Raw genomic sequence first — 24,583 nt, 5'->3', positions numbered from 1 at the left:
CTGATGGGTTCAAAAACCAGCCCCGGCCAGCTAGACAACAGTGACAACTGCAACCAAAAAATAGCCAGGCATTGTGGCAGGCACCTTTGGTTCCAATTGTTTGGGAGGCTGAGGCAGGAGAACTGCTTGGGCCCAGGAGTTTGAGGTTGCTGTGAGCTGTGACACCATGGCACTTCAGTGAGGGCAACAAAGTGAGACTGTCTCAAAAAGAAACTAAAGGAACTGACTAAAGGTTTCTTTCCTTTAAAATGACCTCCAAGGGCTAGCGTGGTGACTCACGCCTATAATCTTAGCACTTTGGGAGGCCTAGGTGGGTGGATTGCCTGAGTTCAAGAGTTTAAGACCAGCCTGAGCAAGAGTAAAACCCTGCCTCTAAAACTAGCCCAGCATTATGGGGGGACACCTGTAGTCCCAGCTACTCAGGAGACTGAGGCAAGAGTATCGCTTGAGCCCAAGAGTTTGAGATTGCTGTGAACTATGACACCATGGCACTTTACCCAGGGCAACAATTTAAGACTCTGTCTTCAAAATTAAATTAAATTAAATTAAATTAATGAGCTCCTATTGGATAGTGGGATATACTATATAGTCTTCTGCTGGATAAAATATTTTCTTTTATTTATATATTTTTTGTGGACAGTATTATTTGTCCCTTTGTTGGACTCTAGTTTTAAATTGGTTATTAAAAGCTCCATCAGCATGCTAGACAGAAAGGGGAGAAGAGGGCAGGGAAGGAAGGAGGGGAAGGAAGGAAAAAAGAAAGAAACAATAATTTATTAGTTAAAAAAATAAATAAATTTCATGTGTAAAAATAAATAAATTTCATGTGTTTGCCTTCCCCCAAGCAACTACTTAGGAGGCTGAGTTAAGAGAATCGCTTAAGCCCAAGAGTTTGAGGTTACTATGAGCTCTGACACCACAGCACTCTATCAAGGGTGACATAGTGAAACTCTGTCTCAAAAATAAATAAATAAATAAATAATCTCAGTGTAATTTTTTTCTATTGTTTTGATCTCTATATTCATTCTAAACATCTCTACTGAATATTCAAGATACTTCCCCAAATCTCATTATCTCCCTATCTGAAGACATAGTCCTATCAGATGTCTGAAGCTCAATGTTTGTGAAGCTGAACTTGCTCTTGTCTTCCAAATCCTTTCTCCCTGATGTGTTTCTATTGATTTCCTTGTACCTAGTCTTTCCTTGCTATTGCAGCTATTCACCCAAGAAGTATTTGTTGAGCACTTTCTACGTGCCAAGCATTTTTCTGGGTCTTTGCCTTCTCTGAGTTCCATACAGTTGCCAAGTTCATTTTGTTAAACAAACATTTTCATTATTATTAAAAGTAATACATACTCATTGTGGAAAAAAAAAAAAGGAAAACATGTGTGTGAAAGAAAATTAAAATCACAAATCCAATACCCAGAGATAACCACTATTTTAGCATTGTCCTTTGAATTTTCATTTAATCCCACATTATCCATGGCCTGTCCTTCAACTATGTAGAATTAACTTGTTCAATTGAGAATAACTCTACATCTAGCTATTTTCATTGACTAAAGTAAATGTGATGAATAGATTGTCATAAATTTCTGTTTGGCTAAATTGAACAAAAATATGATAATAGCTTATTTCTTTAAAATATAGAAATTCTTTCTCAGATATCTCTCAAATAAATAAAATGTGGAGGGGTTTACTTCTGATTTTAAATTATGACTAGTGCCATCATTAGGTTTTTCTATTCCTATTTTTGGTTAATTTTCCTTGCTATTTGATTTATAATCCTTACTATTTATTAAATTACAAAAGAAAATGTGTATATGAAGAAAATGAAGTTATGATGAGAGAAGGACATGAGTCCCTAGCTGGGCTTTGGAGCCAAACACAGTGAAACCACCTCACAAACGTGTATTTGCTTACGTAACAAAGATTTCCATTTTGTTTCATGAGATACCAACTCTATCTAGAAAATTTCTTGTGACCTTGGGAGCATAGAAGTTTGCTGATGATAGACCATCAGTATCAAAAGTTCTATACAGTCTTTCTAAAAAGCATGAATAGTTTAGTTCATCTGAATTTGCCAACATGACTGTGACTGTATTTCAGAATATATACCCTACAATTGCATTTATTGTCGTAAACCCTTAGGTTAGCAGCATCATCCCTAATTACTGAAAAGAATATTATCGAAACTATGTGAGAAATAGATGTGACTAGCTCATAAGAATGAAAATTTTTATTTTATAGGAAGATCTCTGACTTAATTTCTGTGCCTCAGTCTTCCTCATCTGTAATGAGGATATAACTATATCATTGGATTATTGTGAGAATTAATGAGATAATGCATGTGAAGCACTCTGAACCATACCTAACACGCATTAATGCTCAGTAAATGCTAGCTGTGAATATTACCGACCCATAAATTGAATAGATTGGGCCTTACTATAATTTTACATAGGAAAAGTGTGCATCAAATTATAACCTAAAATAGTGCTAAAATGGACCTGCACATATGTTTAGCAGTTCTTCAGAAAGATAGCTCAGCCAGGCTTGGTAGCTCAAGCCTGTAATCCTAACACTCTGGGACATCATGGCCAGTGAAATTGCTTGAGCTCAGGAGTTCTAGAACAGGATGAGCAAGAGTGGGACCCCATCTCTAAAAAATAGCCAAGCGTTGTGGTAGGTATCTGTAGTCCCAGGTACTTGGGAGGCTGAGGCAAGAGGATCACTTGAGTCCAAGCGTTTGAGGTTGCTGTGAGCTATGACACCAAAGCACTCTATCTACCAAGGGTGACAAAGTAAGACTCTGTCTCAAACAAAAGAAAAAAGATAATTCATATTAACTAACCAAATAAAGTACACAGCAATGTTATAAATATTCTAAAGAAGATTTACATTATGTTTTAGAAATAGTCCATTTTATGAGATACTAGAAAATTCCCAAAGACCTTTGGATCACAGAAGTTTGCTGATGATGTATCATTGCATCGGTGTTCTTCCCGATCCTTGTTAAAAACATAAATGGTGACTTGGTGCCCATACTCAGTGGTTAGGGCACCAGCCATATACACTGGGGCTGGCAGTTCAAACCCGGCCCAGGCCTGCTAAATAACAATAACAACTGCAACAAAAAAACAGCCCTGCATTGTGGTGAGCGCCTATAGTCTTAGCTCCTTAGGAGGCTGAGGCAAGAGAATCACTTAAGTCCAAGAGTTTGAGGTTGCTGTAAACGGTGACGCCACAGCACTCTACCAAGGGTGACATAGTAAGACTGTCTCAAAAAAATAAAATAAATGGTTACTAGAAAAAATGATTGTCATTGGAGCCATCCTGATGAGATGTGACTAATTCTTCAAAATATATAAATTGTACTCTTTCTGAAGATATTTAAATATTAATTCAAATAAAGGGTTTTTGAAACTAATTTACTTAGTACTGGGATGTTATATGCATTATAAAAATATTCTTCTAATTATAAGACAAAAGTACTTTAGAAGTTATAAATGATTACATTTTCAGCATGTGATTCTGGTTTTCTCTTGACTCGCTTTATGGCAGCAGCTCTCAAAATGTTGTTCAGGGAGTCCACAGGATGTCACATACTTTTCTAATTATAAGACTTTGTTTGCCTTTCCCTCACACGTTCTCCCAAATGTGCAGTGTTGTTTTGCATGGGCTGCATGAAGTGTGACAACAGTTGAAACAGAAGCAGATACAGGAGTCTAGCTATCTTCTATTCAGCCAGACATTAAGGAAATTTGCAAAATTATAAAGTAATGTCTAGTGCCATCATTGGGTTTTTCTATTCTCAAAACCTTTTACTTTTGTAGAATATACTTATTTCTCTTAAAATATATTACTTAACAGGTAATGATTTTAGTTGTTTTAAGAGAGATGAGTAGGTAAATGTTTTTAAATTTTCTCATTTTCTAATATGATAAAATTGATATTTTATAATTGATATGAAAGAATTCATTGTAGATAAGATCCATTTTTACAGCATAAAAGGATTCCAAGATCAAAAGGGCAGTGTTCCTTTAGGTAGATTATCCTCTGTGTTCTCCTTCCACTCTCATGACTAACTCTTGGCCTTTTAATATATTGTATGTTTATTTATCTTTGGTGCTCTGGAAGTTAGTTTTTTTATCACTATTATTCTAAATATTTTTATCAGATGTTGATTATTTTTATTCTAGACTGAAATAATCTCTAAATGTCTTAATTTACAGATTACAAACACAAAAAAGCAATATAATGTACAGATTTCTCGATTATCAGAAGAACTGTCAGCCCTTCAAATGGTATGTTGGAAAACTGTATTGACATTTTCTTCACACTGTTATTTTAAAAGTTAAGGTGTATTTTATTCAAAAGATACTAAATCAGGACCCAGGCTCAGTGCTAGGGAAAAGTGAAAATACAGATGGACTTGTTTTCTTCTGTGGTGCTGCTTATGGTCTATCGCATTTTACTGTAAGGACTGTCTTTGACACAGGGTACAGTTGAAGCGTCCCACTGCATCTCCTCCCATAGGCTGGGTTCATCTTGGAGACCAGGGAGAAAGAGAAAGTATGTATGACCATGGGAAGGAAGAAACGCAGGAAAGCTTCCCAAAAGAAAAGTACTAAGGGATGAATAAGCAAAGAGGGAAGAGGAAAAGAGTGCTTGTGTGGCTGGAGATGGGGTTAGAAATACTAATTTAACTTGAAGATTTAATGTAATCCTGGCTTGTAGGAAAATAGAAGTACACAATTTTTTAGGAATTGAGAAAATATTTACAACTTAACAAAATCTCATCTCTTCTGATTACCTGTATTACGTTTAATCTCACAAAACTTAGCAATAAATTATGTCTTGTAATAAGTGTTATACATTAGTGTATTTTGAACATATACACACATTCCATAAAAATCTTATTTCTCAAATTAGATTGTAAACATCTCAAAGTAGAAGATTCTTATGCCTTTGTCTAGTTTCCACATTGCCTAGTATAGTATTTTTCACAGTATAAATAAATATTTATTAACTTAGTGATATTCTAACACTATGAAAGAGAGATCACATCTTTTTCACATTCTACAAACTGTGTAGTGTGCATGATGGGACCTTTATGATAAGTCCTAAATGTAATAGGACAAATAACAGTATAATTTTTTATTTGTTTATTTAATAACAGTTGCAATCAATTGGGAGAGGGTGGTCAGGGACATGCAAAAACAAATCGTCCCTGACCTCCCCCCCGCATTGATATCCAACATCAGTGTCACTTTTTCTTAATGATGTGGGAACATTTAGTAAAATTAATGAGATGCAATGACTAATGGCCAAATTAGTCATGTGTAATTCTTTGTTGTTATACAATTTTGCTCTCTTTTCTATCATCCCATTATTTTGCTTTCATGGGCTGATTAGCTTTCAAAAGATTCACATCTTTGTGGAAGAAGGGTAATAGGTTCCTACCCCAGTCCAAGATCATTTAACAGATTGTAAACTCTGCCAGGGCAAGACATTTGGTTTTTGTTTGTTTGTTTTTTCTCAAAGGAACAAAGACTGACTATCACCTACAGGGATTTTTTTCAAATAATTGTTAGGTATATAACAACCAGAATTATATTAAACTCACTTCAGAGTTAAAAAAAAAAAAAAAAAGACAATTTCAGTTTATTATCCCAAACAACCTTCTTATGCTCTATGTTAAAATAATTCTACTTGATAACTAAGTGATTTTTCTAAACGTATATAATATCTCATGTCATATTGAGACTGTAGGAAAAAACTGTACTACTGTCTAATTGAAAAGTATTTGATATATTCAAAGAAATCATTTAGCTACTTTAAAAAGCAGATTTTCTCAGAAAATCTGGGCTAGAGTTTCAAGCATAATAATCTCATGCCTGGTACTATTTTCTATTTTTAAGTAGCAATTTTACTATCTATACAATTACTACACCATAGTAATATGCTATAGTCTATTACTATACTATCTCGCAATGCTGTTATTTACACTATTAAATACAGGAAGGAAGTTAAACATACTTTAAACTAAAATTGTTATGCATGCAGAAAAACATGTTTTACGTTAGCGTGCAGATTTTTCAACAGGTTAAAAAAAGGCCAGAACCAAGCCTGTACCCCCTTTTGGAGAACAGTGCATACTGAATAACCTTTGTTTTCTCCAGAAAGTTATATAAAGTTGGACAGTTGAGTTTGTAAACTCATCTGAAAAAAAATAAAGTGAGACATATATATATATATATATAGACACACACACCCCTTGTTGCTGAATATTACTGTGGTTACCTTTGAAGTACTCCCCTTGGAAAGCTACGCAGCAACACTTTTCAAAGTACTTTTCTTTTTTTTTTCTTTTTTTTTTTTGTAGAGACAGAATCTCACTTTTATCTCCCTCAGCAGAGTCCCATGGCGTCACACAACTCACAGCAACCTCCAATTCCTGGGCTTAGGCGATTCTTCTCCTCAGCCTCCCAAGTAGCTGGGACCACAGGTGCCCGCCACAGTGCCCGGATATTTTTTTGTTGCAGTTTGGCTGGGGCCGGGTTCAAACCCACCATCCTCGGTATATGGGGCCGGCGCCCCACCACTGAGCCACAAGCACCACCCCAAAGTACTTTTCAAAGTACTTTTTCTAGGATGAGTTTATGAACTTAAATGGCCAACCTCATATTTTCTCTTGAGAATACTCAAGGTTTTATTGTGCCATGGAGTAGATTGCCGTTCATCTTTAGCAAATAAGGAAGATTAATTATAAAATGTCTCAATTTATACAAATAAAAGGAAATATTCATTATGATCTTTTCTTTGGTTCATGAGCTTTTTTGAAGTCTATTTTTGAATTTCTAAATACATGGGGATATAGACTGTCTTCTTTTTTTCTTTAAGACAGAGTCTCAAGCTATTGCCCTCAGTAGAGTGCTGTGGTGTAACAGCTCATAGCAACCTCAAACTCTTGTGCTTAAGCTATTTTCTTGGCTCAGCCTTCCAAGTAGCTGGGAATACAGGCACCTGGCACACATCCAGCTATTTTTTTGGTTTTTGTTGTTGCTGCAGTTGTCACTATTATTTAGCAGGCCCGGGCCGGGCTTGAACCCTCCAGCCTTGGTGTATGTGGCCAGCGCCCTGCTCACTGAGCTACAGGTGCTGAGTCTAGACTATGTTCTTCTTATTAACTTCTCATTTGGTTATGTAGGGACCACAGATCATGGCCTATATGATACTGGTTCTTAATAATTGTTGTGACTTTATAGGGTATGACTTGAAAATGCTCCATGTATGAATACTTGAAAAAGAATCTATTATTTTGTTATATTTTCCCCTAAAAGGAGCAATGTCAGTGGTGATTAGCAAACAGCTTTAAAAATCTTTTAATAGCAATTTTTAATGTTTGCTTTAGTAGCATAGTGCATTTCAAATAGAATTAGTATGACAGTTTTCTATAAAGTTTTCAACATTTCTGTCACATTTTATCTTCTTTGTCCCAGATTTATCCAAATATTCTTTTAACCATCTTTATTTGTCAGTGAAATAGTGGATTGGGTGGAAAGGGATATGTACATGCTTGCCAGAACCTGAAGTCTGACTCAACTTTGTTATTAGCATACATATTAAAAATCACCTGGGAAGAGGTATGAACATAGGTAAAATTCTAAATTTAGCACTATGAAAACTATCTTTTCAGTGATAAGCAACTTAGTATATGACTGTATGGAACATTAAAGCTACGTTTCTTATACACTAAGTGTTCTATTTTAATAAAAGATTAAATTTTTCATCTGATTTATAGCATAAGATTAAAGATCTTCATTATAATCAGAGGTGATTAGTTTTTAGTGACAATTTATTGTAAAAATTTATTGTAAAATTTAAAAACATAATGAAATATACTTTTTCTATAAAATTAAGTTGTGAGAAAGATAATGAAATATCATTAGTAGTTTTCCATTAGCAAAGCTATTTGTCCGAAGTATCATTCACAGTTAGTGAAAAATAACATTACCACTTTAGAAAGCTGAGGTGAGTAGATTGCTTAAGCTTAGGAGTTTTAGACCAGCCTGAGCAAGAATGAGACTATGTCTCTACTAAAAGTAGAAAAGAAAAAAAAAAAGCTAGCTAGCATTGTGGTGGGCACCTACAGTCCCAACTATATGAGAGGCTGAGGCAAGAGAATCACTTGAGCCTAAGAGTTTGAGGTTGCTATAAGCTATGATGCTACGGCACTCCACCCATAGTGACAGAATAAGACTTAATCTCAAAAAAAAAAATTCTCTAAGAAGAAATGGAAAAAAAAGAAAAGAACCATACTCATTCTACAAAATAAATATATAAATAAAAACAAATAATTGTTAAGAACCAATAATTATAATGATTCTTTTGTTTTAGTCTCAATTAGCAAAATGTAAAATTTTGTTATCTAATTGATATGTTTGCTAAATTTATCTGTTAAAACCTTTTTTGCCAAAATGTTTTGTGTTTATGCTAATAAAACATTTTTAGTATTTCCACTCTCTGTTCATTAGTTTAGTAATGAAAAAATTAGTAAAAATGAGCTGTTTTAAAATCTGTGCACACATTTGTGTTTTAGACCATAGCTTGTCTCTAAGGGTTTTGTGCCACTATCCAGTTTTGTTTCCTTTTCAAAATATTTGCTAAGAGTGTATGAATAAATAAATAAAATAACTATAATGTAGGAAAGGGGTTCTGTGCATTTACTTTGATTCTCCCTGAAATTCCCCAACTTCTGTCTCCCACCTAGTTTGTGTAATTAGCACTTGTCGGCATCCCATAGCTGGAGGCAATTTCTGAAATCTTTGAAGACTGAATTTTATTATGTTGGTTTTTTAAACCAATATGACTGTACTATGTTGATGAGTAACTACGATATTCCCATTATGAACAAATCATTTTATTTCCCCACTTTCCCCCATTTTTCTTAAGGTTTTATAAAAATGTACTTGTGTCTGACTTGACTTTATAGGAATGTGCTGAGAAACAAGGCCAAATGGAAAGAACCATTAAGGAAAAAAAAGCGGTAGAGGAAGAACTAGAAAAGGTAACAAAAAGGAAATATCATTCCCTAAAACCCAGCTGCTAATATTCGACATTACTGTCTGAGTCCATCACACTGTCTACTAGTAACCTTTTTATTTATTAGTATTCTCCTAGTGAATGTTTTTATTTTCTTGAATTATATTCACAGTCTGCAATGAAATACTAGTATTGTCTGGATACATTTTTTTCAAAAGGTGACCATATTGTTTGAACTGCGCACTTAACAGTATTAAGTTTCTAAAGTAGCTATATTGCTTGCATAAGCCTCATCCCAATAGTAAATTTCACCTTAACTTTCTTTTCTTTTTTAATGTTATGTATCGGTCATCGATAAATATAACAAGTACATATGACTAGAAAATTATAACATTGCTTTTAACTTTTAAAAGTAGATTTTCATTTCATAGTTAGGAAAATTTTTACCTCAGTCATATTTGAGAAAAAGTATAAGAAAAGTCTATGGTTGGCTCGGCACCCATAGCATAGTGGTTACAGGGCCAGCCACATACACCAAAGCTGGCAGGTTCGAATCCAGCCTGGGCCAGCTCAAAACAACAATGACAACTGCAACAACAACAAAAAATAGCCAGACATTATGGTGGGTGCCTGTAGTTCCAGCTACTTGGGAGGTTGAGGCAAGAGAATCGCTTAAGACCAAGAGTTTGAGGTTGGTATGAACTGTGACGCCATGGCACTCTACCAAGGGAGATAGCTTAAGACTATGTCTCAAAAAGGAAAAAAAAAAAGAAAGCACAGTCTATGGTTTAAAATTTATTTCTTGGCTCGGCACCTGTGGCTCAAGTGGCTAAGGCGCCAGCCATGTACACCCAAGGTGGCGGGTTCGAATCCAACCCGGGCCCGCCAAACAACAATGATGGCTGCAACCATTGTGGCAGGCTCCTGTGGTCCCAGCTACTTGGGAGGCTGAGGCAGGAGACTTGCTTGAGCCCAGGAGTTGGAGGTTTCTGTGAGCTTTGATGCCATGGCACTCTACCCAGGGGGACAGCTTGAGGCCCTGTCTCAAAAAAAAAAAAAATTATTTCTTTCTTCTACTTTTTGTTATTAGCAGTAAAGTGCTTTCCCCAAGGCACTCATTTACAGTGCTTTGGGAAAAGAAGAAGGGATCAAATTTGAGCACTTAAGTGGGTTTTAGGTGCTATATTAGAACTTTAATAGAGAGGTTAAGTAACTTGCCCAATGCTAAGTATTAATAAATGGTAGAGTCAGAATCTGATTTTCAAAGAAGAGCTATGTAGCATAAAAATCATGTGCTATATCCATATTATCAGCATGGAAAAATCATGATATCAGCAAGTAAAAGAATAATTCATAAAGCAAAGCATAATCCAGTTTGTGGGGGGAAAAAGTATATGTGTTCAAAGTAGTACTTTTATGCTTACTACTGTCCTGCACGGTAGATCACTTCTGAGTTTCCATCTGCTATGTCAGATACATCCCTTTTAGATTTCCACCTGCTATACATAAAGGTTTGGGATGACTTTTCTAATATCATATGGCATGGATTAAGGAACAGACTTACTGGAGAATGTAAAACCTACAAGGCTAATGTTAAGAGGATGGGGAAGGCACAGCTCCCTGTTCTCACGCTTTCCCACAGACCAATGTATGAAGCTCAAAGTGTTGCATCTGTGTTCTAGGAGCAGAACGCAGTAGACATGTTGATATTCTACCTTTTCACAGAGTAAGAATGACAAAGCTGTGCTGTCAGGAGAAAGAAAGACTTAGGTTACTTAGCCAGACAGTCTAGATTTAGAGGCTGGCAGTGTATACAATTTGTCCTGAAGTGAGAACTGCCTAGCACCTGGAGACCCTGAGTCTCCTGGGACTTTACAGCCTCTGTTCTAGGAGAAGTAGCCCAGTCACATGGGAAGCTATGCTTAGGTACAACCACTCCTGCTGGGGGAGGGGGAGCACCCATTCCACTCACATCATTCTCCAGGTGACCCAAAGTGAGATTCTAAAGTCACATCAGAGACTTCTACTCATTGTATCACAGCATGTATCTTTAGTTTTTAATATCAGACGAGAGAATTGTCTTGAAGGGTATTTAGCAAAGAAGTACCAGTGGTTATCTTTAATTTAACATTTAGAAAATGGTTTTTAACTTCATTTGCTTTACATTTTTATATTCCTTGAATAGCAATTCAAAAAATAAACAATTATCACATTATATTTCACTTTTAGCATTTCTTTTTATAAATATGAGATAACCAAAATTAATTATTTGTATGTTTTAGTATGTTATGATGGGAGCAGATGATCACACGGTCATGGCTTTTTATTCCTTGATATTGATTTCAGCTTCTAAAATGTGTAATTTATTAAGCTAGTTCCTTCTGTAAGGTAATATACATATAAGCCTTTTCTGCAGGTTTACCGTGAAGGCAGAGGAAATGAAAATGATTACAGAAAACTGGAAGAAATGCACCAAAGATGCTTAGTTGCAGAGCGTTCAAAAGATGATCTTCAGCTAACACTTAAGAGAGCAGAAAATAGAATAAAACAACTTGAAATTAAGTAAGTTTTTCTTGTGGATTTTCCATGATAAAATCTTTAAAATTCACACAGTTTTTAACAGATTCTCTCTTTTTTGTTGTTTTTATAGAACTTACAATATATCTTATATTGAAAAAAATCTTTTTAGGATCAAATGCAATCTTTATAAGATTATTTCTGAAAACTAATTTCTCCAAGAAGAAAAGATCTGACAGTAGTATAACATTTTATTTTAAATTTATTCTGACAGTTAAATGGGATGTTTGTAAGATTTTTTTTTCATATTAACTATACAGCTGTTGGAGCATGCTTATAATTACTGCTTTTATACTCCTTATACTTAGTATTTTTCTTGTATTCAATATTCTATAGTGATCTATCATGTTTTTTTATTACATTATTTAGAAAAATGACAAACTTAGAATTTGGCATGTCCATTCTGAATATTTTTCTATCTTTTTCCTCCGTATTACTTAATACAATAAAATTATTTGAATTGCCTAAAATCTCAATTTTATGTATATTTAAAATATATTTTTAAACAAAAGATAACTTTTCTTTTTTAAATACATATTAATGCCTATTATTTAATTTTTTAAGAGGAGATATTGTATATGTGTTTCATAAATCTATGTGTAACTTTCAATAATCTATTCAGATAATCTGCTCATGTAGTTCTAAATCAAGCATGAGGAAAAAGCTGGTTTATTCCAATACAACTTTTCTTATGTTTAGTAAGCAAAGTATCATTCACGAAGGCTTCTTCTGATACCACACATTCGTGGATTTGTCTCCAGTGTGCACACTCATGTGTCTCTTAAATGAGGAATATTGAATAAAAGTATCCTGCATTTGTTTCAGTTCATATGGTCTCTCTGCAGTAAGAGTTTCTCAGTGTACAGCAAAAACAGAAATCAGTAAGTCTTCTCCATATTCCTTATATTCAGAAAGTTTTTCTCCAGTGCAAATTCTCACATTTTTCCTATAAGATGAGAACACAGAATAAAAACATGAGAACTAGGTGAAAGACTTTCTTATGTTCCTTACATTGAAAAGGCTTCTCTTTAGGATACATTTAAAACGTTAGTAAAGGATAAGGATTAGCCTATCTTCTTTAGATTTACAAGGCTTCTTTCCAAGGTGAGTTCTTTTCTTTTATTAAAGAAATGGGAATGACTAAGGGCTTCCATACATTCTTTACAAACAAAGTTCTTCTCTACAGTATGATTCTTACATATTCATTAGTACATGAGGAATTTGTGAAGCTTTCTCACATTCTCCACATATAGGGTTTTTCTCTAGTCTGAGTTTTCATATGTGCTTTAAGGAAGCAGTCCCCAACCCTTTGGGTACTAGGGACCAATTTCCTGGAAGGTAATTTTTCCACAGACAGTGTAGAGGAGCGGGACAGGAGGCGGAGCTCAGGCAGTGATGGAGCAATGAGGAGAAGCTGTAAATGAACAGGAAGCTTTGCTTGCTTGCCTGCTGCTCACCTCCGGCTGTGCCACCCAGTTCCTACCAAGCCACAGACCACTACTGGTCGATGGCCTAGGGTTGGGGACCACAGCTGTAGGGTATATTTGATGAATGTTTTCTTATAATCACTTCATTCAGATGATTTCTCTTGAGAATGAGTTTTCCTGTCTACTTCCAGATTCAGGGATGCTAGGAATGCTATGTTTCTTAAGTCTCCTTTCATCTCTAGGATTCTACCAGTAGTTTTCTTACAGTTAATTGCAAGTATATATTCCCTGTGATACCTTTGACCAGGAAATGTTCACAGAGGTTGATTATCTGGAATTGAAAAGATGGAAGTTTTTAAAACTAGGATAAAAATTAGCAATACCTTATATTGAAGCAACTTTCATGTTGAGAGAGAGGTTGTCTTACCCAATGAGGCAAATCATCTTGAAACCCCAAAGTTTAAGGGTAAAGTGAAAAGAAATGGCTCAGAATAAAATTAAAGTCTATGCTATAAAATGTAGGTAAACTTCTTGACTTCTACTACAGATCATTAAGTGTAAATATTTTTTGTTTTTGATTTTAATTAGCTCCTCAGAAGAAATATCACGTTCCCAAGAAATGATTCAGAAACTTCAAAATGTATTGGAGTCTGAGAGAAAGAACTGTGGATTTGTCAGTGAACAAAGGCTGAAACTTCAGCAAGAAAATGAACAGTTACAGAAGGAGACTGAGAATTTAAGAAAGATTGCTCTGGAGGCTCAAAAAACAGCCAAATTAAAGGTATTTTTAAAACTAGAGTTAAATGTATAGTTGTGAAAATCAAAGTATAGAGAATATTTACAGAGACCTAGTAAAACATTTCTAAGGCCTGTTTTTTGTTTTTTTTTTTTTGCCTTCTCATCAGCTAGCACTAAATCATAATTCAGAGTGTTAACCAATCATTTCTGTATTGTAGGACTTGGCAAGCATACTTGAAAATGATTGCCTTCACTATCCACACGCACAAAAATTCTTTTCCAACCATGAAATACACTGATATTCCTGCCAAAGCAATTTAAGCAGCACTAGCAAAACTATAGATTAGATAACTTTACAGACTGCGTTACTCTCTTCTCCCTCTATAATAGCCTCTCAAAAATTGAACTTCTCTAAAACTAACTGTATAGAAGATGTTGTATCAGTATGCTCTAAGAACCATTCAGCTAGTCTGAAAATTCCATGCTAGAAAGAAAGCAGGACGCAAAAGTATCATCGAAAAACAATTGCATTTCTTACATTTTCTCTTCCCTTTCCTCCTCCTTTACTCTAAGGCTTACGTGCTGTGGTAATAGGAACATGATAATCATTTAAAAGGAGTTTCAATAAACAAAAGTATCCCCATCAACATCTTTATTACCTTTTCTTGTTTCATGAGACTTTTGTAAAAGGTAGCACTAGCTCTTTGGGATAAATATCTACATCTTCCAAATTCACAGTAGTGTACAGCAGTAGTGTTTTATTTTGGATTTGTAAGAAGGCATATTCCAACCTAATTCATATCAACAAGTGTTTATTAAATGCCTCCTATTATAAATATCAAACATATAGTTCTTTATAAAAACTTGAACCCTGAAATGAAAGCGTCTTATATATAAAGACATTTGTAGTTTATGCTTTAGACTGTGGAAGGCCTTTGAAGAACACAGAGATGAACCATATTACCAGATATTAAGACTTCACATAAAACCATAATAATTAAGACAATGTGTTAATTGACAGAGGAATAATCAGATTGATCAATGGCACAAAATAGGGTCCAGAAACAAGCCCATTTTGCATAATCACCTGATTTATAACAAAAGCATCACTACAATTCAATGGGGGGCAAATTATCTTTACAGTAAATAATACTAGATTAATTGGATTCATATGATGAAAGTTAACCTTCACTGTTATATCACACCATATGTGCAAATTAATTTGAGCTAGCATGTAGACCTAAATGTAAAATATAAAATGGTGGAATATCCAGGAGAACATCCCCATGCCCTTCACTAGGAAAAGATTTCTTCAACAGAACACAAAAAACAGTAATTATAATAAAAAGATAGATGAATTGAAGTTCATTAAAATTGATTTGTTCTTAGTCATTGAGTGATACCACTAAGAAAGTAAAAAAGTAAGAGAAAGTATTTGTAATGCATACAACCAAAAAAAGGATTTGTGTTCAAAATATAAAAACTCTTACCAATTAATAAGAAAATTATTAATAAGTAAAAACAGTTAATGAGGAAAAAAAACAGATGCTTCATTTCAAAAAATGATCAAAAGACTTAAATACATACTTTATAAAAGAGAATATAGGCAAATATGTTCAACTTCTTTTTTGTTTTTTTCAGGGAAATATAAATTAAAACTACAAGGTAACACTATATACTTATCAGAATGGCTGAAATCTAAAAGACTGTAATGTACAATTTCAAGTATTGATAAAGATATAAAATTCATATAAAATAACCAAAACTTTAATGCAATACTAGAGGGCATGGAAAGTAGTACAACCATTATTTAACAGTATTTTTTTGTTAGCTTTTTTTTTCTTTCATTTGAATATAATTTTGTTTCACTGACATATTCCATTGTGGTGGAGTCAGAGATTTTAGTGTATCCATTATTATAGTAATGTACATTAAGTAATTTCTCATCATCCCTCCACCCATCTACCCTTCCAGATCTTCACTGTATCATTCCACTCACTATTTCTGTGTGTGCACACTGTGTAAGTTCCCACTTATAAGTAAGAACAAGGCAGTGTCTTTTAAAGCTGCACATAGATCCTGTGCCAAATAATCCTGGCTACATACCCCAAAATATGAGTTTTTATGTTCATCAAAACACTGAAAATAACTCAAATGTCCACCAATATGAGATTATGTTAAGTATACTTATATAATGGAATAGATGCAGCAATGAAAAATAATGAAATATACCTATAAATAATAATGGATGAGTCACATAGACATAATGTTCATCAAAGAAGCCAGACATAAAAAAGCTTAGATTCTGTTTTTCTACTATCTGAAAATGAAGAATAGACATGGTTACCTATTAGAATAGGAGTAAAGTAGCACTCACCTTTTAAACCGGTGAATGAGTACTGATTAAGAGAGCTCATGAGAGAGTCTCCCAAGGTGTCTCAACCTGGGTGGTAACTCCTACATGAACTGTGCTCTTGTGAGGCACAGACAGATATATCTTAGCAGAGGAAAATGGGTAGGATCATAGACAAAACAAGTGGGGCTCTGAGTTTGATAGTCTGATGAATATGGAAGCTAAGTAATGGGCATACATGACTTCACCATAATATTCTAGTATGCTCTTAAGTTCCCATACTAAAACATTTCTATAATGAAAAAAATATAGTCAATGTACTTTGGCAAAAAAATGCTATATCTTCATCTCACATTATAAATTTTGTATCATAAATTGCATATGAATGAACAATTTTATGTGATTAATGATATTATAAAACTTTGGAAAGAGGGAGGCGCCTGTGGCTCAAAGGAGTAAGGCACCAGCCCCATAGACTGGAGGTGGGGATTTCAAACCCAGCCTGGCCAAAAACTGCAAAAAAAAAAAAAAAAACTTTAGTAAGAAATACAGATGAATATTTAACCGATAGGAAAGAATTTTTTAAGCAAAATAAAATGAAAGAAACTTTATGAAAATATTGATGGATTTAATATGTAAAGTTTTAAAATATTTGGAACTACTTTTAAATGTTTAAAAAAAGAAATAATTGGGCCAGGCACCATGGCTCACACCTGTAATCCTAGTACTCTGGGAGACCAAGGCGGGTGGATTGCTTGTGCTCAGTAGTTTGAGATCAGCAAAAGCAAGACTCTGTCCCTACTAAAAACAGAAAAACTGAGGGAAGAGGATCGCTTGAGCCCATGAGCTGTGAGACTGCAGCACTATACCAAGGGCAACAAACTGAGACTGTGCTCAAAAATTAAAAAAAGAAAGAAAAAAGAAATAATTGGACCTATGGTTTTAATAAACATGACAACATACTGAGGTTATTCTTATATAAGGAACTTCCATAAATATAAAAAAAAAAACTTTGTTACCCAATAGAAAATTATGTGAGAAGTGAACAGAATTCACAAACCAAGGAAACCAATGGCCAATAAAGTTTAAAATCGCTATTACTTAACTGCAAAGTTATTAGTATGAGTGAACATGCAAATGAAAGCATAAAATGGTTCACAGTCACTTTACAGTTTAAAATTCAGTCAGAGGAAAATAACTAAAATACTTCATAATTAAATAAGTTCATTGCAGTGTTATTTATAAATTAGAAACGATATAAATATCTAGACAAATAATTTATACATCTATTAAATGTATTAAATTGTCATTAAAAACTACATTTTAGATAATTTATAATGCACTTATATTGCTATGTCCTAATTTTAAAATATATATGTAACCAAAATGTAGCAATCATTTATACACTGCAATAACAGTTTAAAAATTCATAAATAAAAACAATAATGTAGAAACTAGCAGTGATTATCTCTGAATTGTAGAATTATGGGGACCTTATACTTGTCTTTTTAATGTTTTGTATGTTCCATAATTTTACAATATATGTATGTTTTGGATTTTGGTTTTCATAATTGGAAAAGGATGGAACCTGTGCATTCTCTCTACCTGGTACCCCATTTGATCCATCTTTAACATTGCAGAATAGTAACCGATACTTCTGGGGGAAAAAAGGATAACAGAAAGCTTATCTACCCCATATATCTCACCAAGTCTACATCTATCTTACGAGAAGAATCATTGGTAATTAAAGGACAGAACCTCTTAACTAAGTAGGTTTGCTTTAATTCTATTTTATGGAGAAGGAAAGCGCTCAGTTAAATTGCTACTTAACTGATTCTTTCTTTGACAAGGCAGGAACCTCGTGCTACACATTGCTGCTTTTCTCCTCCTTGAAAAGGAGTGTGATCCTTAATAGATAAACAGAAAGAGAAGCCAAAAAGATAGACAGTGAGATATTGGGAGTTCAGTTGGCTGCAAACTTAACCATTTATCATATGAACTTTTTATTTGATCTTAAAGCCAGTGGATTCTTTTCAGCCCTAGCTTTCTCAATTCCTCCTTTCTTTTTGCCAAGGCTGTCCATTTCTTTGTGGTCTAAATACCCTAGATGCTGGAAACACTAAAAGCCTAGACTTCATCACTATTCCATGTATCCATGTAACAAAACTGCACTTGTACCTCTAAATCTATTAAAATAAAATTAAATTGTAAAATGGAGTCCTTTTCAGCAATCCTGCTATCTACATGAGTATTTCTATACAGAAGGACACAAAAGAAGAAGGGAGGGAGACCATAAAATCCTTTTGCCTGTTTCAGTGCCCGTAGCACAGTGGTTACGGTGCTGGCCATATACTGGTGGTTCGAACCCAGCCTGGGCCAGCTAAACAACATTGACACAACAAAAAAATAGGCAGGCATCGTGGCAGGTGCCTGTAGTCCCAGCTACTTGGGAGGCTGAGGCAAGAGAATCACTTAAACCCAAGAGTTGGAGGTTGCTGGGAGCTATGATGATGCCACAGCACTCTACCAAGGGTGAGTGAGACAATGAGACTGTCTCAAAAAAAAAAAAAAAATCCTTTGCCTACCCAACATTGTGAGTTTTATCACTAATGAAATTTTGTATAGGAGATCTAGTTATTATGACCCTTACCCTTCCAGCATCACCAGCATTTGGAAGTGTATTGAATAAAGGCTTTGAGTTTTATTAAAAGACTGAATTTTGATGCCACAAAGCCAGCATTAATTCAGTCTGGAAAAGTGTTTTGATAACCTTACTATGTTCTAGATGATGAATAGGTCATGGTAACTAAAACAGATAAGATACTCATCCTTAAAAGCTTATGATTTGGCTGGGAGCACTGGCTCACACCACTTTTAAAGACCAAGGCAGAAGGCTCTCTTGAGGCTAAGAGTTAAAGAGCAGCCTAGGCAACAAAACAAGACTCTCCATCTCTAAAAAGAAGATTGTTTTAGGCTCAGCATGGCTAAGGCACCAGCCACATACACCAGAGCTGGTGGGTTTGAATCTAGCCTGGGCCTGCCGAACAACAGTGACAACTACAACCAAAAAATAGCTGGGCATTGTGATAGGCGCCTGTGGTCCCATCTACTTGGGAGGCTGAGGCAAGAGAATCTCTGAAACCCAGGAGTTGGAGGTTGCTGTGAGCTGTAACGTCACGGCACTCTACCCAGGGCAACAGCTTGAGGCTCTGTCTCAAAAAAAGAAAAAAAAAAAGGAAGATTGTTTTAATTATCTGGGTCTGGTGGTAAATCCCCATAGTCCCAGCTACTCAAGAGCCTGAGGCAGGAGGATCACTTAAATCCAGGAGGCCAAAGTTCAGTGAACTATGACTGTGCTACTGCACTCCATCCTGGCAATGGAGGAAGACCTTATCTATTTAAAAGGAAAAAAAAAGGCTTATAATTTGCATGGAGGTGGGTAAATTGTAAATATGTAATATATAATTACAACTAGATCAATGCTCTTTAAGAAAAGCATAGGGCACAATAAGAGTTTTTGACAGAGGGACCTGGCTTTGTCTAGATAGATAGTAAGAGAATTTTCCTGTAGAAGCAATGATTGAGCTGAATTTCAAAAGTTAAATAGAAGTAACTGAAATAAGCAGAGAGGGAAAGATTATTCCAGGCAAAAGAAATAACATATGGAAAAGGCCTAAGAATGAGAATATATCGTAGTAGAAATAAAACAAACAGAAGACAATAGTGGTACAACACAAGCTTGTAGAAGTAGGCAGGGACCAGGTTATCATGACAGATTTTAGAGCAAGGCTTGTCAAATGATAAAATAGATTTTCCAAGTGGTAATAGAGCGTTAACTAGGCAGGCAGAGCTCTAAAATTCTATACATACAGAGATCAGTTTTATAAGATGTTTTCTGAGAGAGAGAGACAGACAAAAGTTGGGCTTTTTGTTTTCCATCTAATTCCAGATGTTAGAATCACGGCTTGTCCAGAGCAAGTCAGGATTAAGGCAGAGAAGGAGGAAAAGCCTGTTCAAATGTAAATTTGCAGAATCTAGTAATTCAGAAATTATAAAGATAAGATAGAAGGAGTCAAAGACTCAAGAGGCTTACGTAAAAATAATACAATACAAAATTAGTAAGTCCAAGATTGTTTTTCCAGTGTCTGTATTTATAGTCTTTTATTTCTGTATGTGTACTATTTGAGAAAGCAAAATTAAAAGTTTTAGGAAGCATGTTCATTTAGCAGGAGTGGCTAACATAGAACGTTTGCAGACTGCTCCCATGGGCCAAGGATTTTGTTATTGTTGGGCTGTGTTTGGTGTTTTTGTAATTGGTAAAGTGTTGAGTCTCTTTTTATGCTTTTTTGAGTTTGAAAGTAACCACATTTAATGGATTATTAGAAGCCAAGCAGCTGTGGCCATTTTTAATGCACATTACTTTAAAATACCACAAGATAGGTATTCTTTATAATATTTATAGCTTGAGAGTATACTGAAGAAGTCAGATCATCTTTAAACCTTTCCTACTAGGGCTTTTTATCTGAACCACAAAGCACAGAAAATTATTTTAATAACTATTTTTCAGTTGCCGCAAGGATGGCATTTAATAGTTCTGTTCTAAATACATATGAAAAAAGGCTTATACATTGGCTACCTTTAAGCATTAAGGCTTGATTCTCTCTCTGAACCCCAGTCGAGAAAGCTTCTAGGTTATATAAAGAACATTTACTTGTATGTTTATTCTGCATTAAAGAACATTAATTATAAAGAACATTTACTTGTATGATTATTCTGCATTAAAGCACTTCCACTATAATGACATAAATTCGAGGGAAATATACTGAAGACATATCCATATAAAAAAAACACATCATTCTTGGCTCGGTGCCTGTAGCACAGTGGTTACAGCGCCAACCACACACACCGAGGCTGGCAGGTTCAAAATTGGCCTGGGCCCGCTAAACAACAATGACAACTGAAACATATAATAGCTGGGCATTGTGGCTGGTATCTATAGGCCCAGCTACTTGGGAAGCTGAGACAAGAGAATCGCTTAAGCCCGGGAGTTTGAGGTTGCTGTGTACTATGACACAACGACACTCTACCAGGGCAACATAGTGAGACTCTGTCTCCAAAAAAAAAAATCATTCATTAATACTGCAACTAAAGTGTTAAAGGAATGAATTATTATATTTTTTCTTTGACTTTACAAAGACCTTTTGAAAGACAGCTTGAAATTTAGTATATAAATCAAAAATGAATTGAATAAAAACTAACTCTGTTACTAAGAGCATAAATGCTTTCCTTGGATTCTGGCTACAAATATAATGGTAGATAAAGAGGACAATTTTATATTAAATAGTATACTTTTTTTCCTATTGGCATACTAAGGTATTGGGAAAAGTGTTGCCAAAAGTTATAGTTCATCATAATTCTACTTTTATTAAATTCATATTATGCTATAGCTTAAATTTTCATTTGTGAAGACAAATTATAAACTTGGTTTTTATAGATTTCTCATCCAAACATTTCTATGCTTCAGCCAACACAATGAATAATTTTTTTTGTACATATCATTGATCAGTATAGCACCTAAAATAACAGAAAATGAAAAGATACTGTGTTTATTTTGTTTCTTAGATCAGTACAATGGAACATGAATTTTCAATAAAGGAACATGGGTTTGAAGTTCAATTGAGAGAGATGGAAGACAGTAATCGAAACTCCACCATTGAACTGCGGCATCTCTTATCAACTCAACAGAAGGCAGCCAATAGGTGGAAAGAAGAAACAAAGAAACTTACTGAAAGTGCAGAAATTAGAATCGGTAATCTAAAGTAAGTTCACTATTAATTGTTTGACACATTTTACAGAAGAAATGAATTAACCAATAGTTTAATGTTCTTGCCATATCTTCAAAAAAATGAATAAATTTGGATCTTATATTTTATTCAGCAAATATTTATAAAACTATGGTAAAATTATTAGGTATTATGGACTAAAATGGACATTGTATATTTTTATAAATTTTGTGCATATTCCATAAAATACAATAATTTTTGTTGCACATGTCAATTTAAAAGTTTAATGCTATTTGCATATAGGTGTACCATATACAGAGTATCCAAAAAGTTCATGTGCAATTTAAATTGGTTGGCTATTTTAAATTGTACATAGACTTTATGGACATTCTGTATAATGTTCTGTAGAATTTGGCTGGCCTGAAAAGCCTGAACTGTTTTCTCTCTGGCTCTTTAAGAAAAACATTGCTAACTCTTTCTCAGAAAGAGCTTGAGATTTTGTACTGAATGAGATGAAAAGCTTAAGAGCTTCAAGATGGTAATGAAATTGGGGTTATAGGATCAGACTTAAAGGTACAACAGATGACTTTGCTGTAGGAATAATAGACTATAGTAAACCTAAACATGCTCTTAAAAAAACACTTTTTTAAAAAAAATAAAAGTATAGACTCTAGAGCAGTGGTTTTCAACCTTCCTGATGCTGCAGTGTATTTTCTTTTCTTTTTTTTTTTTTTTTTTTGAGACAGAGCCTCAAGCTGTCGCCCTGGGTAGAGTGCCATGGCTTCACTACTCACAGCAACCTCCAACTCCTAGGCTTAAGCGATTTTCCTGTCTCCACCTCCCAAGTAGCTGGGACTACAGGCACCCACCAGAACGCCTGCCTACTTTTTTCGTTGCAGCCATCATTGCTGTTTGGTGGGCCCGGGCTGGATTCGAACCCGCCAGCTCAGGTGTATGTGGCTGGCACCTTAGCCACTTGAGCCACAGGCACTGAGCCTGCAATGTATTTTCATTGTTAAAAAGGGGTCGCAACCCATGGATTGAGAACCACTGCTCTAGAGGGACAAGGGTAAAAGAAGGAAAAAGAAGCCTGGCATCAAGTATAAAATAGTGGTAGCTTAGCCTATGTTTTAAAGAGTTGGAGATAATAAAATAATGTTTGCTTTGGGTTGTATTAAATATGAGCTGCCCAAAAGACTTTTAAGTTAGGGCATTTAAGTCAGTTGTGTAAGTTTGGGGAGAGATTGCCACAGGAGCTATAAATTTTTGAATCATTGACCTATACATGATTTTTAACATCGTTGGATGAGAGTGTTTTGAAAAAGAGTATTGGTAGAGAAATGAAGCTGTCTGAGAACTGAATGCCAAAATGCGAAGTTTAGAGAGAGGAAGATTCCACTGAAAAGAACTGAGAAAGCATATCCAGAGAAATAGAAATCAAGACAAAACAGTTTTGTTTTTTTTTCTTTTTTTTTTTTGAGACAGAGCCTTAAGCTGTTGCCCTGGGAAGAGTGCTGTGGCATTACAGTTCACAGCAACCTCCAACTCCTGGGCTTAAGCGATTCTCTTGCCTCAGCCTCCAAAGTAGCTGGGACTACAGGCACCCACCACAACACCTGGCTATTCTTTTTGGTTGTAGTTGTCATTGTTGTTTGGCAGGCCCAGGCTGGTTTTGAACCCAGCCAACAAAATGGTTTTTAAAAAATTCAGAAAAGGAACAAGTAATAATGGGTGATATTTATTGAACACTTTTTGTGTGCATTGTTCTAAGCCTTCAGTCCCCAACCCCTAGGTAGGGGACCAGTACCCTGGTCCATGGCCTGTTAGGAACTCAGCTACACAGCATCACCGCTTGAGCTCTGCCTCCTATTTCATCCTCTCCCAACCCCCCATGGAAAAATTGTTGTCCATGAAACTGGTCTCTAGTACCAAAAAGATTCTGGTCTGTGGCCTGGTGGGAACCAGGCCGCATAGCAGGAGGTGAGCTCAGGCAATCTACCCACCTCAGCCTCCCAAGTGCTGGTATTACAGGTGTGAGCCACTACACCCAGCCTGAACAAGAATATTTCATCAAAAGAAATATTCTAGACTCAGCACCTGTAGCTCAAGTGGCTAAGGCGCCAGCCACATACACCAGAGCTGGCAGGTTCAAATCCAGCCCAGGCCTGCCAAACAACAATGACAACTACAACAAAAAAATAGCCAGGCATTGTGGTGGGTGCCTGTAGTCCCAGCTACTTGGGAGGCTGAGGTAAGAGAATCGCTTATACCCAGGAGTTGGGGGTTGCTGTGAGCTGTGATGTCACAGCTGCCCAGGGCGATAGCTTGAGGCTCTGTCTCAAAAAAAAAAAAAAGAGTGAGCATCTTTATCTTGTTCTTAATCTTTACAGGAAATGCTTTGAAATTTTTCTCATTAAGTATAATGATAGCTGTGGGTTTGTCATATATGGCCTTTATTGTGTTAAGGTATATTTACATTTTTGACAGGAAATTATTTTTTTCAGAGAAATCAAAGAATGGCTTTTAAAATTATAGATACTTTAGATTTTAAGTTATATAGATCTTAGAGTTATATAGATTTTATAAATGCATGTCTTTTTTTTTTTTTTTTTTTTTTTGAGACAGAGTCTCACTTTGTCCCCCTCGGTAGAGTGCTGTGGCAT

The 24,583-nt window shown here is 35.2% G+C and overlaps 1 protein-coding gene across 1 annotated transcript in view; it reads left to right on the top strand.

Annotated features, from left to right (window-relative positions):
• The window catches only part of SCLT1 (sodium channel and clathrin linker 1), a 162,204-nt gene that overhangs the window by 96,372 nt on the left and 41,249 nt on the right, over positions 1 to 24,583 (top strand). The window contains exons 13-17 of the mRNA XM_023516581.1: positions 4,230 to 4,301; positions 8,993 to 9,067; positions 11,459 to 11,604; positions 13,635 to 13,827; positions 21,760 to 21,956. Of these exons, the coding sequence (XP_023372349.1) occupies positions 4,230 to 4,301; positions 8,993 to 9,067; positions 11,459 to 11,604; positions 13,635 to 13,827; positions 21,760 to 21,956 (683 nt within the window). The remainder of the gene's footprint in view (positions 1 to 4,229; positions 4,302 to 8,992; positions 9,068 to 11,458; positions 11,605 to 13,634; positions 13,828 to 21,759; positions 21,957 to 24,583) is intronic.

This window comes from Otolemur garnettii, unplaced genomic scaffold (genome assembly GCF_000181295.1).
Source record: "Otolemur garnettii isolate 467f Iridium unplaced genomic scaffold, OtoGar3 scaffold00093, whole genome shotgun sequence".
In the NCBI taxonomy this organism is placed as follows: Eukaryota; Metazoa; Chordata; class Mammalia; order Primates; family Galagidae; genus Otolemur; species Otolemur garnettii.
The sequence above is the reverse complement of the archived record's forward strand: the minus strand, read 5'-3'. Positions and strand labels throughout refer to the sequence as shown.